The following is a 16,974-nucleotide window of genomic DNA, read 5'->3' on the forward strand; positions in this document are numbered from 1 at the left end:
GGGGGGGGGGGGGATGTTGGAGCACAGCAGCAGCAACATCCATCACTGCAAAGATAAAACATCACCACCCAAAAGTCTTCAAATAACCGATTTAATATTTAAACTCCGACAAGCCGGAAATGATCCTCCTCGTTCATACAGTATTCACACCGAACAGATTGTGTAAATCAGAGAACTGTGAGGGTTCCTCGTGTTGTTAGAAGTTTCAGCTCCTTGTGAGCCATTTATTTGTCTTCGGCCTTTGTAAACAACGACACGTGTAGTTTCTGCGTGGCATTAAAACAGGCTGACCCCCTCAATCGAAAGGTTTCATTTATCAACTAAATTAAAAGCAGAAAAAAAAAAGATTAATATTGTTTCTACTCAGTTTACAAAATTACCTTATTGGTAAAAACATGAACCGTTTATTCCCATTGAAGCCCCTCAGTCGAAGAGGAAATCGTTGTAAAGTGAAGTTGGCAACAATTAGGACAGTTTTTGATGCTTTAGCGAGTCTCACCTCAGGGGTTTTTAAAAACTCTCCTGGGCTGTGGAGCTCCTGGAAAACTATTAAAAAAAGAGACCTGCTCACACAGCTCCGGGGTTAAACTCTCGTTCAAGACAAATGAACACTTTCCATCATGTTTCCTGCTGTTAAACGTATCATTTTATGTCTCAGCGTTTTCCCCAGGAGGCTCTTTACGGCAGGGGTGTCCAATCCTGGTCCTCGAGGGCCACTGTCCTGCAGGTTTTACTTGTTCCTCTGCTCCAGCACACCTGATCTGAATCAATGGGTGTTTAACAGGCTTCTGCAGATCATGAAGAGGTGATTAAAGCACTGAATCAGGTGTGTTGGAGCAGAGAAACAAGTAAAACCTGCAGGATGGTGGCCCTCGAGGACCAGGACTGCCCACCTCTGGTTTAGACGAATTAAAGTTATCAAATAAAACTAGAAATATATCAAAAAAAGGTTAAAATTTAGGACTTATCAGCTGATTTGTCTTTGTCTTTATTTCGTGCATTTCTTTTATTGAAATCTCAACTCAAACTAGAATTTAGCCCCTTAAATGATTGAAGTAAATGGAAGAAAATATCAGCCGTTATAAAAAGACAGTTTATGTGTTCTTTTGACTCTGAAAACTATTTATCGTTTGCTATAACTGATGAGCCCCGAGTTAGGTTTTCATTTAAGAAAAATCCAATAAATATGTCCTGCTTTTACTGAGACTGCTAAAAACATTTAAACAGGCACCAGCTTTAATATATAAAAAGGCACCGAGAGTAGAGTTTGTAAAATGACAGAGATCCTGCGGCGTTGGTTCATCTAAGCTAGCATGAAGTGTCCGGGTGTGAGGCGACGCAGAGAACTCGTTTATCATCGCAGAGTTACTGTGCAGACGGCCTGATAGAAGCCGTCCACTCCGGGGCCGCCAACCGTGCAAAGGTGTAAGGTGTTAACGGGCAGGCGGCCGAAGTTCAAACCCTTCCCCACCTTCAGATCCCCCACGCCGTCAAATATCCTCTCGCCCTCCTTGTCTTCTACCTTAGCCAGAGTGAGGTGGTACCGAGGGTTGTAGGAGCTCCGGTGGAGCCAGCCCTCCCTCCTGTAGGCCTCCTGCAGGCCACAGTTCAGCTGGTGGAGGTGGAGCTGAGGCTGGGGGCTCAGGTACAACACCCTGCCGTTGAAGTGCTTCGGCTTCACGGGGAAGGTCACGGCCACGGGCGGGTTGCGGTCCAGGTGGGCGAACCGGCGGAGGATCTCGGCGGCGGCCGCCACCTCGGCGGGGCCGCGCAGCACCAGGAGGCACAGCGTGACGTGGAGCCTGGAGGCGGCCTGCCAGTGCGGAGCGGAGGAGGGCAGCAGGGCGGTGAGCTCCTCCCGCAGCTGCTGGAAACAGGAGAGGATGGCCGGAGTGTTGGCCCTGAAGGAGACGAAGTGCGTGGGCTGCTTTTTGGGATGACGGCCACCGCGCTTCACTTCCGTCTGCTCCAGAGGGGCCGACGGGTTCTGATGGGAAGCAGAAGGCTAAATTTAAATAAAAGCTGTAACAGCAGGGACGCGTGTCAGGGAGGAACGTACAACACACCTGAGAATCCTCGACGACTTCCCAGCTTTCCTCACATTCTGCAAAAGACTCTTCCTCACCATCTTCCCTTGCAGATAATTCTTCTGAAAACGATGAAGTTTGCTCTGCTGAAGGCTGAACCCTGAATTCAAACAGGTTGACAGAATTAATGAAACCCAAATATGCCTCCTAAACCTCTAAAAGGTACTTATTTATCCAGATTCTGGTTAAATCAAACCCACAAGATAATAAAACAGCACTTGAGTGATTCAGACAGACGTTAAAGATCTGATTTAAATCCTCGATCTTCCACGTATTATTTCTCAGATAAAGAAACTCTGGCTTCATCTTTGTTACAGAGATGTTTTATCGTTTTGCACAACCTGGAGATTCGGAGCAGAGAGCTCAGATCTTGTATTTAAAAAAGAACGGGAGATTTTTTGGCTCCGAGTCGGAGAGCGAAAAGATAAAAATAAACTGCAGACCTATTTGCAGCCTCCTCTGCAACACATGATCCACGAGACTGCTGCTGTTCCTGTGAAATGTTTTCTCCACAATGTGTCGAGTTAAAGGTGTGAATCATCTCATTCAGCTCATCTTCCTCCTCCTCGTCTTCGTGTCTGTTTTCGGGCTGCGTTTCACCCTCGCCCGGCCTGGTTTTCTGCTCTCCTGTTGTTCCGGCGCCTGGGTTTTCTGCGTTCATTTCCTCTGAAATAAATGTTTATATTCATTCAACCTAACTCTGCAGGAAGGTTCGAGTTAAACGTGCAGGCAGGCAGAAACGAAGACTCTTCGGTTACCCTTTACTTCCTCCTCCTTTCCAAAGGGGGGAGCCAGAGATTGGCCGGTGGAGCCGAAGACCCTGTCGGTCCTAGTGTGGCGGTCCCAGACCCGGTGCCCTTTGTGGGTGAAGTACTGGATCCTGTGTCTGGGCAGGGCCAGCTCGGTCGAGTAGTCGCAGTCGCAGGGGTTGGTGTCCCAGCTGAAGTCACAGAAAGGCCGCTCCATCACACCCAGGAAGCGGTCCACGTAGCCCACGACGAACTCCGACGTGTCCACCGACGGGTCCCACAGGATGCGAGAAATCACCTCATCGGCCGTGCGCATGCGGGGCTTTTTGTTCACCTCTGCTAAGGAAAACAACGAGTTTTATTCAAAAGAATCAACGCCAGCAGACCAAAGAAACACGGGACACTTCTCTGAAGGCTGTAAACAACATAAACGAGGAATCACCTCTCTCCTCGTTGTGTTTTGGCCTCGACGCTTTGTTCCCGCTGCCTTTTTTCTTTTTGTGCTTCTCTGCGTTCCCTTCGTCCTGTTTGTCATCCGTGTCAGGAGGCACGGCGTCTGAATCATCCAGCGGCGGGTCACTGACAAAGCAGAGCAAAGGGGGGTGGAAAAAAAATAAATTACAAATATGTGTGGGCAACCATGACAAATGAGAGGGGGGGAAAGTCATATTTAATGTGACGACGATTTAAAAAAATGTATGAATCAAAGTCATCTGAGCTGCAACAAGTGCTTCAAATATTACACAAAACAATCCATAACTGTGAAACTTTAAAAGGAAAATAAGGAAATGTTGTTTTTACATCTAAATACAGCTGATAGTGAGTGAATTTCAGGCAAATAACATAACATAACAATAAAAAAGGTAATAATCAACCAGTTAAAAGCCTGAATTTATCTGAAAAAGTGGAGAAGAAAACAAGGTGAGCAAACCTGTGTGATAAACGGCACCTGCTGCCGAAGTGACACTTTCCCATCAGGAAAAAATGGCACACCTTTAGCTCATCCTCGTTCGACCAGGCCGATTCTGCCAACGAGGGAGCAAAAGAGAAGGAAGACAAAACATTCAAATTAAAGTCTGCACGGACGAACTTAACGAAGCCTTTTATTCTTCCAGGAAAAGGTGGGAGAAATTAAGAAAAATAAATAAAAAGGGATTGTGTCGGTGCTTGCAGGTTGGAAACAATTTAAAATATATACAGGAATTAACACACTGTTAGATTATAGTTTTCTGTTTGACCAAACAAACAGGAAGTTTACAAGCATCAAAATTTATCTCTACGGTCTCCAATCCTGGTCCTGGACGGCCACCATCCTGCATGTTTTACTTATTTCTCTGCTCCAACACACCTGATTCAGTGGTTAAATCACCTTTTCTTGTTCTGCAGAAACCTGTTAATCACAGATTGATTCAAATCAGGTGTGTTGGAGCAGAGGAACAAGGAAAACATGCAGGATGGTGGCCCTCGAGGACCAGGATTGGAGACCACTGGCCTACAGATGTCAGATTATTTTGACATTTTTCTCTTCTTTGCGAGCAATAAAAAGAAATAATCACGCGTGGATGTTACATTTCCAATTCGATACACTTCCTGAGAGTCTAATCTGTTTAACAGGTGGCAGTGACTCAATCCAGATGACTCAGATGTCTGCCAGGAGGTTCAGACGAGGCTGCTGCTGCATTCAAACAACCACATGCCCGCTTCAACTATTTCTGAACAGAGCTGAACGTAGCTCAGATAGAAATGCTGCTGTGATGTCTTTTCTTTTTCTTTTACTGGCGGGATGACGCCGGCCTCCAGAGAAGGCTTTGAGCCGCTTCCAGACATAACAAGTTCCTGGAAGTAACGCTGAAGTTGTTTTTTTCTTGTTCTTTGGAATCGTTTTTTTCTGGAGTTGGGGCCCAGCGACCCGACCGGAAGGAGCAGACAGTTAATCCCGTCCTCCTCTGGAGTCTTGACTCACTTCCTAAAGCCAGGAACTCGTCCAAACGCAACGTCTCAGCAGGACGTTGGATAAATTTGGCCGCTGTCCAATAAGTCCTCCTTCCAGCTCCCCTGAAACCACATGATATCGCGACTTACCAGAATTCAGATTACGCAGGAAACGCCGAGATGTGAATAATAATTTACATATTCAGCTGGAAAACTAGACGTCGCAATTTATAGGGAAACTGCGTCAGGATTGTTGACCCCGTGGGACTGTTAGGGATTGTTTCCTTCAAGAAGAGGACAAATCGATCAGGGGGAGTGTGAATAAAACGGAAATGACAGCAGGTGTTGGATATCCAAATCTATGACAGGTTTTAAAGCTCTGACTAACATACCAGGTAGGACAACCGTCCTCCAGAGGGGCGAGCAGCTGCTGGGACGGTGAGTTGTCCGTGTGAAGTGGACACCGAGCAAAGTCAGCCCACGAAAAGCTTCAGGACTCGATCGTATTCTGAGCTGCGTGTTAGCAGGTGTTTTTACACACATCTAAAACATGTCAGAACAGGAGACTGATTAAAAATTTAAAAAAAAAAAAAAAAAAGACCTGCCAAAAATCACAAAAGCCAACCGTCGATGTCTTCAGACCTGTTTGTTGACCTTTGTCCAAACAAAGTGCTTTAAACAAATAGTCAAGTGACACATTAAAGCAACCCCAAGCCTTCTGACTTCCAGTTCCTGCAGATTGCGTAACGCGTCAGCTGGTCGACGGATAATCCTTGTAACGCCGACCCCCGGAGAAAAAACAGCAGCGACGGCGGGATCGTGTTCGCCGACTTCTCATCAGCCTTTAATACAATCCTCCTACAGCAGCTTGTAGCTCTGGCAACAAACAAACAAACTCACTGACAGAGACAACAAGGACATCACGCTCCATCACACTGAGCACGGGAGTCCCTCAAGGATGTGTCCTCGGTCCTTTGCCTTTTGCTCTGCTGACACGTGACTTAACTGCTTCATTCAGAACAAATTAGATCATAAAGGTTGACTGAAAATACAGCAGAAGTGGGACGCATCACCAAGGAGGACAAAACTGTCAAGGAAAATAGCTAAAGTAACTGAAGTATCATGATAATCGGCGGTTTTGACACAATGACCCAGAGAAGAAGGTCTATTATTGTTACAACATGTTCTTCTGTGGAGATAAAGTTTGTTATATAATTCTGTGTCTGCATTTGCCTCAGAGGTAACGAGAGAAATATATAAAAAGATCTTTCTTCAGAAAGAGATCCAAATAGCCAGACTGCCCAAGCTATGCAACAACAAAACTGTGATTGTCCAATAAATTGGCTCTAGCCGTCAATTTTTGAGTCCTTTGTTTAATTATGAACTAAAAAATTCAAACAACAATAGTGGGAAAGCCAGCTAGGCTTGGGGCTGAATCCCTTCTTTTTTCCATGCACGCTGTCACCAAGGACCTGATGGAAGAATGTGTAGACAGGATGGGGATAAAAACGGACTAGATTAAATCCTAAATTTAAATCTTGTCTATATCAGTGGTACGTAAACATTTCAGCCACCCACCTACAGAAGCGTCACAGAAACTTGTGACTCTAACCTGCCTGAAACAACTTCTCTAAACAAAAGCTGAACACAAACAACCTTTAAATCACGAAGTGAAAAACAACCAACGGTGCAGAGGTGGAGCAGTCTGGGGTTTTCCACCGGTGCGGTTGCAGGGCTAGTTTGGAGCCAGCTTTTGTTGAGAACCAGTTCTTTCCGTTTCGACCACTATAAAAAAATAAAACAGATCTTTACTGGGCCAGAAGATGCTCAAGGCCTAAAAGCAAGAGTTATGAAGACAAATGGACACTTAAAATGTTGTGTCGTGTTTTTATAACCCAAATTAGAAAAGCAATTTGTCGTCCTAATTAAAACACTTAGCTTAAAGGTGTGTTTTTTTCCCTTTGTCTTTGTTAATATTGTCAGTTGTGTAGTAATCGCTGACCGTTTCTCTGCACTGTGTTCCTCTACAGAAACACAAAATACACCTGAAGGGAGATCAAACATTTACAGGAAGACGTTTAATGTGGCTCTGTGAATGTGGCAGAATAAGACGGTTCTTAACAGATTTTCCTACTAGCTGATGAGAACCATCTTTAGGTCCAGCCTTGGAATGTTTTTAGAGGGAAAAACGTAACGTGTCGGGACAGAAAACTGTGTTTTAACGTATAAAATTAACAGCTGATTTGAGCTTTTCTGAAGAAAGATGGAGGTTGCAGGATCGCTGCCTGACCTCGGGCCTTTCTGGGTGGAGTTTACATGGTTTACTCCGGTTTCCTTCCAGAGTCCAAAAACATACTTGTTAGGTTAATTGGTTACTCTAAAACTGTCCCTAGGTGTGAGTGAGAGTGTTAATGGTTGTTTGTCTCCATGTGTCCCTGTAATGGACTTGCGACCTGTCCAGGGTGTCCCTCGCCTCTCGCACTGTGGCTGAAGACAGACACCAACTCCCCGCGACCCGGAAAGGAAAATGCAGGTAAAGAAAATGATTGGATGGAAGAATAAAGATGGCAAAAGTAAAGTTTTAGGAGTCAACATCACCAACGCCTGAAAAGAAAGAAAGATAAGCAAAGGATGGTCTTCCTCAAGAGGCTGAGGAAGAATTCCCCTCTTCATCCTCACCACCTTTACTGGCACCTGCCTGACAACAAGCTAGTTTTGTTGACTTGAGTGCTGGTTTAATAAACTCCGTTTTTATTTGTCTGGAATGACATCATCGGGAATTCCAGCCCTATAATTAAAAAGGGGGAAGGCCTGAGTGTCACAATGAAGCCAGTGGTGCCACAGCAGCTGGCAGAGAGAAATGGTCGATCCCTAAGGGAATTATAAGAGTTATAAAACAAAAGATTATTTCTGAGGACGTACCTGTTAGAAAACTTGGATTGAAAGGTAGATTATGTGCTAATTTTCCGTTACTGGTATCGCTAGATGGTGTCTTTGTGGACTTGTTTTTATGCCAATATTCAATATTTTCACTTACTTGACTCATTTTGCAGCACAGGTCACACAAACATTTAACAGATCCTTCAATTGTATGTAAATTTAAACATCTTGATTAAATCTTCTATTCCACTGTTTTGTCTCTGGCACTGTATGCACCAAATGACTTTAAGATACAGTTTTGTCATCTTCTGTTTCCTCTGTGGGCAAGAAGCGCACAGTTTTGTTTAAAAATACTTGGTACACACCCTAAATGAGATTAAAGTTTCTGGAGGTTTTTTTTTAAAATCTTGAATCTCGTAAAACTGAGCCTTCCACGTGTCGGCTGGTCTGTGCACTCCAACTCAGACTGAAAACTGATTGAAAATTTGAGCTAAAGGGCACGGTTAGATGTTGGTGTAACATCTGAGACGCATCCAAGAGAGCAGCTTTAGGTTTTCTGTGAAAATCCTGCTCTAACTTAATGTATTTGGAGGTAATAAAGAGTCAGTCAGAGTCAAAAGGTCTACATCTTAAATTAATTTCAGTCATAAGAATATCTTTTTAGTGATAGTCACAGAGCTTTGATGCCTTCAGACACCCCAACAACAGAAAAAGGAGATCATTTTACCTCCTGTGGGTTTCAGGGTGTCTTCAGTGTTATTTTCAGCTGGGACATCTGCTTGTGGACCCGGTGGGACAGCCAAGTCAGTGGGTGTCAGGAGGGTCCCACCTCGGTCTTTCTGGTCCACTACTGGGTCTGACGAAGGTCCTGGTCCGTCTGACGCCATTCCCTGATATGAAAAGCACCTGTGTCACTGTGTAGGGCTTTACCTGGGTGAAAAAAAAATGTACGGAAGTTCAGGTAAGCACCCAAAATGTTCCAAAACAGTCCCAATGAACAGCTTTAAAAATCTTATAACTGTAGTAAATTTAAAATAAACGAACGCTAATGTTTAACCAATAAAAACAAGTATATATTTATGTTTAAATGAACATTTAACAGCGCCACAGACCAGTTTGTAGCGCTCTCTCGTAGCCAACGCGCTGACTCCTTGTGCCCTTTAACCCCGTCGTCCTCCCGGATGGAATTGTGGGTAATGTAGTTTTAAAAGTGCACTTCGACGAAACAGACTTTAATGTGCTGCGCGACACCTATTACTCGGTTAAAAACGCAAAATCCGAGAACGTATATGCTCGCAGAGCTCGTCCTTTTGTAAAATAAAAAATAAAAATAATTAAAAAACGGATTTATTTTGGTTTCGACGGTTGAAGTTTAAGGCTAACGGCTGCTGCTAGCCGAGCGTCATCCTGCTCTCGAGCGCGTGACTCGATGTCATGTGACGTCTGTGTTGTTTGCTAACAACAGACAGAGAAGGAGAGAAATAGCTGAAAACGTTCCTTTATTCTGCTTTAGTTACGGGTAGGCGACCTGGCTGTGTTTCGTTTTTTAATTTTTTTACTTATTGTTTTTAATGTTTGTCAACACAGCAGACGTCCAGTGAAGCACTGAGCTCCAGGCAGCTGAACTTCTGAAGGTAAGACCCACTGGTTGTTGCTAATTGTGACCCACGAATTTAGACAGGTGTCAGGTTGCCCGAGGAGGGACAAAGGTGGCTCCCTGAATGTTATCGTTTTAATGTAAACCCTTTGAGATTTACATCCGGATGTGTGTTTGTCAGATGAACGCTCTGGTGGCTCTGTGCCACTTCTGTGAGCTCCACGGACCCCGGACGCTCTTCTGCACCGAGGCGCTCCACCCTCCATCCCCGGACCCTTCCTCTCAGATCGGCACCCCGGTGCCCGGCGGGGACAGAGATGGTGACCGGGAAGGCGAAGGTCTGATCATGAGGGCGAACAGCTCAGCGGCACAGAGAGGAGAGATGTGTGAGGTGAGTGGACAGGCTATGGACACAAAGTCCACCCTGAGTTTGTCCTGGACAGCATTCAGATGAGTTCACCCTGCCACGCAACTCCAAAGATCCTGTTTTCCGTCCTTTCAGGGGTGCCGATCTCTACCTGCATCTCACCCGGGCTTTGTGAGCATCGACGATGAAACGGGCATCCGCTTCTTGAGCCACCAGCATCCCCGACAGTCGCAGCTCTTCAGCGTGGTCCGTCAGGCGTGTGTGCGCAGCCTCAGCTGCGAGGTGAGCGGCGACGTCCTCGGACTCGTCCCCCCATATAACCCTCTTGTCTCCAAATCCTGTATCTTCAATTTCTGTTTTGGGTTCAGGTGTGTCCTGGACGCGAGGGGCCGATCTTCTTTGGCGATGAGCAGCACGGGTTCGTGTTCTCGCACACCTTTTTCATCAAGGACAGCCTGGCCCGGGGCTTCCAGCGTTGGTACAGCATCGTCGTGGTAGCCATGGACAGGATCTACCTCATCAACTCCTGGCCTTTCCTGTTGCGACACCTCAAGCTCACCATCCAGAGCCTGCAGAGCACGGCGCTAAAGGTAGGGCGCCCCCCCGCACGCCTTCGTAAAAACCTGCCGTTTTGCGCGCCTGGAACTGTTGTGCCATCGTTCTCTTCGCCAGGTGTTTGACAGCGAGCAGGGGGTGTGTCCCCAGCGAGCTCTGAGAATGAACAGCGTGTTCTCGCCCGCCGTTTTCCCACACCAGAGGAGCGGCAACGCGGCCCGATCGCTAACCTCCCTCACCCAGCACCCCAATCTCTGGGCGAGCCTGCACTGCTCCTTCAGCTGGTGGGTTGAGAGCCTCCCGGGCCTCGCCGTGGTCGAACGTCGCCTGCCTGCGAGCTGACCCTGTGCTCCACTCCTTGCTTCCAGGCTGCTGAAGGCTTGTGGCAGCCGTCTGACAGAGAAGCTCCTCGAAGGAGCCCCCACGGAGGACACGCTGGTGCTCATCGAAAGACAAACGGGTAGGGACGTTGAATTCATTAGCCGCTCGGGAGCGCAAACATTAGTTTTGCCATCCGAGGTCTTGTTTCATGGTGGATGGTATCAGCTGGTGCTCAGTGTGCCATGGTTTGGCCTTGTTTAGTCAGAAAACACTCCAGTCGGACAGGAAAATCTGAATCACCGGATCACTCGGGGCCAGGAAAAACACGACAAGTCTCAGAACCGCAGAGTTTCAGTCAGTGTTTAGAAAGTGATTAAAAGGGGGAGAAAGTTTCCGGTCCGGCTCAGCCTTCAGGACAATGTTTACTCATATACACAATTTAAAACGAAACTAGATGGACGGACATGATCACAAATAATAACACAAACTACAAAACGGGAAAATACGAGAACATTTGGATTGAGAAAACTGAGTTGTACGAAGAAGAGTTGTTTTGGAACTAGAAAAGATCAAACAGCATCTTATTACATTTGATTGCTTTTTTTTTTTTTTTCTATAGATATATTTATTCAGAGTGTACAGCCGTACAAAAGTTACATCCAGTGTACATATAACTCTTTGTTTTACTTTTTTTTTAAAAAGAAAAGAAAAAAAAAACTTAAGAAATAATCCCCACCCACTCTCTCATTATAGTAACACATGTAGCAATATTAGCATTAAACATATTTTTGAAAGGCCAGTGTTAAGAGAAAAGAAAATAGCAGAAATATTTAAAAGAAATAACATAAGACAGTTAGGATTAATACAGATCAGTCTCTCAGATCTAATATAGTTAGAATGTCCAGGAAAGGTGTCCATATCCGGTCAAACTTCGCCAGTGTCCCACGTACTGAATGATGAATTTTTTTCAGGAGTACAATATGACAACAGTTCGTTGATCCAATGTTTCTGGTTTGGTGGTTCCATAGCTTTCCAATTTTTTTTAAGTATACACGTTTTTGCTGCAGATGAAGCTAACAGAACAAAGTATTTCTTGCAAGGATATAATTTCGAGAACGTAACGTCCCCAAGTATCCAAATCCTGGGGTCAGCATCTAAAGAAAGCCCACAAGCTGCTGAGGTTAGCAGAATTACATTTTCCCAGTAGTTTTACAATTTGATTGCTTTATTTTTAATCTCACCTCGTGGCTGCATCTTGCGGTTTTATTGACATGATCTGGGACTCGGAGCCGTCTTCGTGGTGATTTCCTCCACAGCGAAGAGAGTTTGGAGGAACACTTTTTGCCACCAGAAACACACACAGATTGGAAAACGGTGTAAAAAATTTAAAAAAATGCATCTCTATCTTTTTTTTTTTCTGGTAGATTCAGTATCAGCATCCCAAATACCTCCTGTATGACATTTAAAAAAAAAAAACTGGGGTGGGGGGGTCGTTTCGTTGAAGTTTCCCAACATTCGCCAACATTACTCTGAGCGGAAAGATCATGATTCACTGGGAGGGAGAACGTTATTTCGTTTTTACGGATTAAGACGTCAGTCAGCGGTTTTGTTTCCGCCTTCGTTGTTTTTAAAATTACTGGAATTCCACCAACAGGGCAGCTGGTCCTGTCGAAAATATTATTTACGTGCTGTGAAAACCCATAAACAGTGAGGCGAAGTTCAGATTATTTTTTATTTCCTGTCCACTCATGAGGAACGAACTCCCTTGACGGGATAAAGTAGAATTATATTAATTATATTCAGGCCTTTAATCCTAAAACTGATACGTTTGTGTTAAAAGAAATGCAGATTTCTGGGTAATTTTTATTCATTGTTTCTAATAGCATGGAGAACCAGAGGAACGTTTTATATTCTCACCATAAAACTGTAGAACTGAAAGAGATTTTCTTGTTTGATTTTTTTCACCACGACTGTATCTTTAAATTATTCCCGAATCTAAGCTTGAGCATAAAAGAGTGGAGGAACAAAGTAACGTTTCTGTCCGTTTTTCTTCTTCAGTATTCGCTCAGATTGTCAGCGGCGTCTTTAGATTGGCTCAGGAGCCGTTTTCATCGTTAAAGTTCACGTGTTTCTGTCTTTCCTAATGGGGGTGTGTGTGTGGGGGGATGATGGAAAGCCCCGCCGCAGATGGAGGCATTATAAACAAAAATAAACACTAAGCCGTAACAAATGACACACGGGCCGACGCCATCGGTTGCAGCGTCGCAGAGAATCAGCTGATTCACGATGCCAGGACGGCTTCAGCACGTGACCTTCACAGCCAGCAGCTGACAAATATGTGGCCTCAGTATTTATATGTTTATAGCCTCAATATGTGTCACGATTTAGAGCTGAGACGGCGTTTTTGTGTCAAAAATGGAGCCTTAAGCGGCATCGCGCCGGAGCCCGCGTGCCGAGCGAGACGTGGCTTCAGCCTTTCGTGATCGCTTCCTGTGGAAACCACCTGAGCTGAAGACCACAAAAACCCGAAATGACCCTTTTTTTTTCTACGTTTGTGTTCTGTGCCTCGCCAATAGAGCAAGAGGAGGAAATGAGCTGCTGGGAAGGAGCGGAGGGCGGTGGGTCGACGCCTCAGCTGCCCCAGCCGGAGAGCAACGCGGCCTTCCCGTGTGACGCGTCCAAACTAGATGACTTACCCGGTCCCAAGTTCAGGTCGCTGAGGCACTTGAGACAGGTAGTCTACTGGAAGCCGCACGCTTTTAGGAACACATTTAGCACCACGATGATATCAGCCGCACTTAAACCCACATTTCCCTCCCTTCTCTCTTTATCTTTTGCCATCATGACTCCTAACATAAAGAGTCTGTCTGGATTTAATCTTCTTGCATCGTTATTAGTATTATAATTGCAGCGATTGTATTTCTTTTCTACGTTCAGAAGCCCTAAAGTGTAATCGTCGTTGCTCGTCTCTCTCTCTCTCTGTAACTGTGCGCCGCTGCTGGTCGGGCAGGTCCTCGGGGCGAGTGACTTTCGACAGCTAGCGTGGCATGTGCTCATGGGAAATCAGGTCATATGGAGAAGCGCGGACCCTGGGCTCATTCAGTCGGCGTTCACAGTGCTCAAGGTACTCCACCTACAACACCCTGACACCAGGATATATATATATATAAAAAAGAGATAATTATAATGTGTAAGTTCTTGTTTCCCTGTCATTAAGGAGAAACTAAAAGACAGGAGCCATGAACACTGGCTCTCAGTCATAATTAGGGTGTTATCGTCCCAGGAAGTAATATAAACCTCTGTGTTCCTGTCAGTCCCTGCTGCCAGTCGGCTGCGTGCGCTCTGTGCCGTACAGCGCTCAGTACGAAGAGGCCTACAAGTGCAACTTCCTGGGTCTGAGCCCGGACGTGCCCATCCCGGCCCACGTCAGCTCCTCGGGTGAGACGCCGGGCTTCGGGCTTCGGGCTTTGGGGGGCGCGCGCGATGGGTCTCGCCCCGGGACAGCCGCACTGACCCGTCCGTGTTTTTTGTCCCGCAGAGTTTTCGGTGCTGGTGGACGTCGCTGTCCGGACCTGTCAGACCCCGGCCACCTGCGAGGACGACGTCGGCGCTCTCTATCAGTTCGCCATCAGCAGCACTAACACGCAGCCCGCGGACAGAGGTGAGCTTCGGCGGCTTTCCGCTCGCAGAACGTGAAAACGCAGAAGATCTGAAATCAGAAGAGACTCCAGCAGAACCATCTGAAATGACTTATTTGTAGTTAAGTTATTTTTACATCATCAGAACAGCTATAAAAGTTCAGATGTATTAAAAAAAACCCACATATTTTAAGCCACGGAGAACAAGTCAGTGTTTAAGTGCATTTTGAAATGTTAAAATGTCTGCTGGTGGTCCAGGTTTTCTTTCTGTTTGTATAGCCTCAAGCTCATTTGCACAATTCCTGCACCGAGTTTAATTTGGGCCCTAAACGGAGAGTTAGTAGCTGCCTCGCTCGCTGCATGTTTGACCTTTTAGCTGACTTTTCACTGGAGACTTGGCATAAATGGAGGGAAACCGTAACGAGAGAAGAGCCGAAGGGGATTGACGTAAAATTCTGCTGCGGTGCTCGGCAAAAAAAAAGAAAAAAAATTGGCTGTTAAATTATGTAAAGTCCTTTTTTTTTTTTTTTTTTTTTTTAAAGTTGGCTTTCACTATAAATTAGAGTTCAGTTTTGTGACACAATCCAGAGCGGCAGTTTGTGCGCCCGCAGGGAAACAGTTCAGCCTTAATAACGGCTAATTTAAAAAAAATAATAAAATATTTACAAGACCTGGACCCACGTCAGAAACTAATTATCCCGCGTCTTGCCGGATTGAACTCAGACTCGTTCTGTAATCGAGGTTTCTCGCGTAACAAACGTTGGCGCCGACCGCCTCGGAACGTCAAAAGAGTAAGCGTTCTCTGACCCGCTCAGGTCCGGCGCTGCTGAACAAGCTGGAGGTGGCCCTGTCCAATGAGAACCTGTCTGTGGACGTCGTGTCTCACTGCCTGCTGTGCCTGAAGGAGGAGTGGATGAAGTGAGTCGAAACAGACACGTGTGTGTGTGCGCGTGTGTGTGTGAGGCACTAAAATCCCGTTTGTCTTACAGCAAAGTCAAAGTGCTGTTTAAGTTTTCCAAAGTGGACGGCCGCGGCAGGGAGGACACCCAGAAGGTCCTGGGCCTCCTCGGCGCCACGGGGCCCGGCGAGGAGGACAACGTGCGGCTGCTCAAGTACTGGATGACCGGACTGAGTAAAACCTACAAGAGCCATTTAATGACGGCCGTGCGAGGAGGGGAGAGGAGCCCCAGTCAGTGACAAAACGAGAAGAAAAAAAGAGGAGGAGGAGGAGGAGATGAAGGGTGAAGACGAGGGAATCGATCTAAATGCTAAACGAAGCAAGAGTGAGTCTTTTCACGGCGCTGTTTGGGATTTCACTGTGACTGATCCTCCTCGTCCAATTATTGTCTTTTAAAGTAATGAGTAACCTGTTGCTCTGAACTCAGATTATTCTGCTCAGATTAACGCAATCAATGGGGGGAGGGGTTGAACTTCCCACCAGAAGCTTTTGCACTTTGTTAACTCGGTGTGTGTGTTTGTTTTTTAGAATAAAATAAAGAGATTGGTTCGACATTGGGTTTTTGTTGTTGTTGTTGTTGTTCTCCAGTTGGCTCCATCTCGTGGCGAACAGGGAGGATGAGCAGGGAGTGAAAGTGAAGGAGGAGGAGATTAGTAATTCTCCACCAGCTCCGGCTCACTTGTTCGAGTGGCCGTCGAGCCAACAAGCCCCGGGTGGCGTCAGACAACACTTTCTCCTGAAGGTTATCGAATGCTCAGAAATGAACAAACAAACAAACAAAAAAAATGGTTGCCCAACAAGTTCTTGCTTTGACACGGCCGACTGCTTCCGTGGAATTTGCACGAGATTCAAAAAAATAACGTAATTTGGCTTCCTAACGAGCCAAATACCAATCCGCTGTGGTTTTTCTTTTTTCTTGTGTGTCATGCTTTGCCGAGGTACGCAGCAATAAAACTCCGAAAACATACGACTCCAATTAAAGCGGCTTGGTTTGTTTACACTGACCTGAAACAATGTGATAATTGTTTAAAAACGAACCGAACGGAACAACATAAAAGAGTCGAGGACTTCTCCTCGGGCTCAGAACGGGAACCGACTGATAACAGGAGACAAACTGGACCTTTCCTTTTTTTATTTAAAAAAAAAAAAAAAAAAAGGAATGTGTTGAGTAATGCCTCTGTGCTTTTCCACTTTTAAACTAGAATCTGGATTTAATTTGACGAGTTACTCCACGAGATCACCCCCCCACACACACACACACACACTCACACACATATAATTTGCAGCAGTTTTCATAAATCAGTAACACATCTCCTCGTGTGTGAGTGATGAATTAGACGAGAAGAGACGCACGGCAAAGAAAGAAGGTCAGGAGGGTTTCGGGCTGACGATGCCTCGGGGAGCGTCGAGGCTCTGCTCGTCCCCCCCACCCCCCCTCCCGTCTCCCCTCTCTCCTCTCTCTCTCTCCCCCCTCTCAGCCTCGATGGTTACTTCAGCACGCTGTCCACTTTCCCTTCTTGGCTGGCCCGCGTTCAGAAATAACAAGCGGTCTTTTGACACGGCAACTTTGTTCCTCCCGCCTTTCCTCGGCGACCGCCCCCCCCCACCACCCTCTCTTGACTTGGACAGGATCCTTCCCGTTACAAGGGGGTGGGGGACGAGGAGACCGGTGACAGCTGCGAATGATGCCGGACGTCATGATCACATGAGCACACACACACACACACACACACACCACCTCGACTGTTTGCGAGCCTGTCGAGCTTAAAGAGTGACTTGCAAGTTCTGGCAACACGATGTTGCAATCCGGTCCGACGACGACGACAACAAGTGCTGGTGTGGTGATTAAACGAGGTGATCATGATGACTCTGCCCTGCAGGGGCGGGGGG

General features: G+C 46.1%; 2 protein-coding genes and 1 long non-coding RNA gene across 8 annotated transcripts in view; 1 reads left to right on the top strand and 2 right to left on the bottom strand.

Moving 5' to 3' along the window:
* Positions 1-72: 72 nt before the first annotated feature.
* On the bottom strand, positions 73-8,947 carry leng9 (leukocyte receptor cluster (LRC) member 9). 6 transcript variants are annotated; one of them, XM_017415598.3, is made up of 8 exons: positions 8,761-8,947; positions 8,376-8,578; positions 3,768-3,861; positions 3,279-3,415; positions 2,846-3,175; positions 2,531-2,753; positions 2,067-2,187; positions 73-1,987 (listed from the first exon to the last, which is right to left on the bottom strand). In XM_017415598.3, exons 2-8 carry the CDS (start codon positions 8,533-8,535, stop codon positions 1,355-1,357), a joined length of 1,698 nt encoding a protein of 565 aa, XP_017271087.1. In that variant the 5' UTR covers positions 8,536-8,578; positions 8,761-8,947; the 3' UTR covers positions 73-1,354. The 6 variants fall into 6 exon arrangements, with proteins under 6 accessions (XP_017271087.1, XP_037836213.1, XP_037836211.1 ...); XM_037980285.1 differs by lacking the exon at positions 8,761-8,947 and adding an exon at positions 5,161-5,311 and having other exon boundaries at positions 8,376-8,497; XM_037980283.1 differs by lacking the exons at positions 8,376-8,578; positions 8,761-8,947 and adding exons at positions 5,161-5,311; positions 5,411-8,312.
* Positions 8,948-9,116: 169 nt separating this feature from the next.
* flcn (folliculin) lies at positions 9,117-15,641 on the top strand. The gene is made up of 12 exons (XM_017415601.3): positions 9,117-9,282; positions 9,427-9,636; positions 9,748-9,894; positions 9,981-10,202; positions 10,285-10,451; positions 10,536-10,627; positions 13,065-13,222; positions 13,499-13,612; positions 13,803-13,926; positions 14,027-14,149; positions 14,942-15,044; positions 15,116-15,641. The coding sequence occupies exons 2-12, from the start codon at positions 9,427-9,429 to the stop codon at positions 15,321-15,323; spliced, it is 1,668 nt and encodes a 555-aa protein (XP_017271090.1). The 5' UTR covers positions 9,117-9,282; the 3' UTR covers positions 15,324-15,641.
* The window catches only part of LOC119617786, a 21,779-nt gene continuing 15,887 nt past the window's right edge, over positions 11,083-16,974 (bottom strand). Inside the window, exon 2 of the long non-coding RNA XR_005234197.1 lies at positions 11,083-11,825. This is a non-coding gene — a long non-coding RNA (uncharacterized LOC119617786). The remainder of the gene's footprint in view (positions 11,826-16,974) is intronic.

The sequence above is a fragment of the Kryptolebias marmoratus genome, linkage group LG16, assembly GCF_001649575.2.
Source record: "Kryptolebias marmoratus isolate JLee-2015 linkage group LG16, ASM164957v2, whole genome shotgun sequence".
Taxonomy (NCBI): domain Eukaryota; kingdom Metazoa; phylum Chordata; class Actinopteri; order Cyprinodontiformes; family Rivulidae; genus Kryptolebias; species Kryptolebias marmoratus.

Bases quoted from the DNA above. Each gene is read 5' to 3' on its own strand.
- leng9 (XM_037980283.1), bottom strand. From the start codon at position 5,467: ATGTGTCACTTGACTATTTGTTTAAAGCACTTTGTTTGGACAAAGGTC. The intron at 3,416-3,767 runs GTTTGCTCACCT...CTGCTTTGTCAG, and splicing joins AGGTGCCGTTTATCACACAG to TGACCCGCCGCTGGATGATT. The intron at 2,754-2,845 runs GTAACCGAAGAG...CATTTATTTCAG, and splicing joins AAAGGAGGAGGAAGTAAAGG to AGGAAATGAACGCAGAAAAC.
- flcn (XM_017415601.3), top strand. From the start codon at position 9,427: ATGAACGCTCTGGTGGCTCTGTGCCACTTCTGTGAGCTCCACGGACCC. The intron at 9,895-9,980 runs GTGAGCGGCGAC...TTTTGGGTTCAG, and splicing joins TGCGCAGCCTCAGCTGCGAG to GTGTGTCCTGGACGCGAGGG. The intron at 10,452-10,535 runs GTGGGTTGAGAG...CCTTGCTTCCAG, and splicing joins CTGCACTGCTCCTTCAGCTG to GCTGCTGAAGGCTTGTGGCA.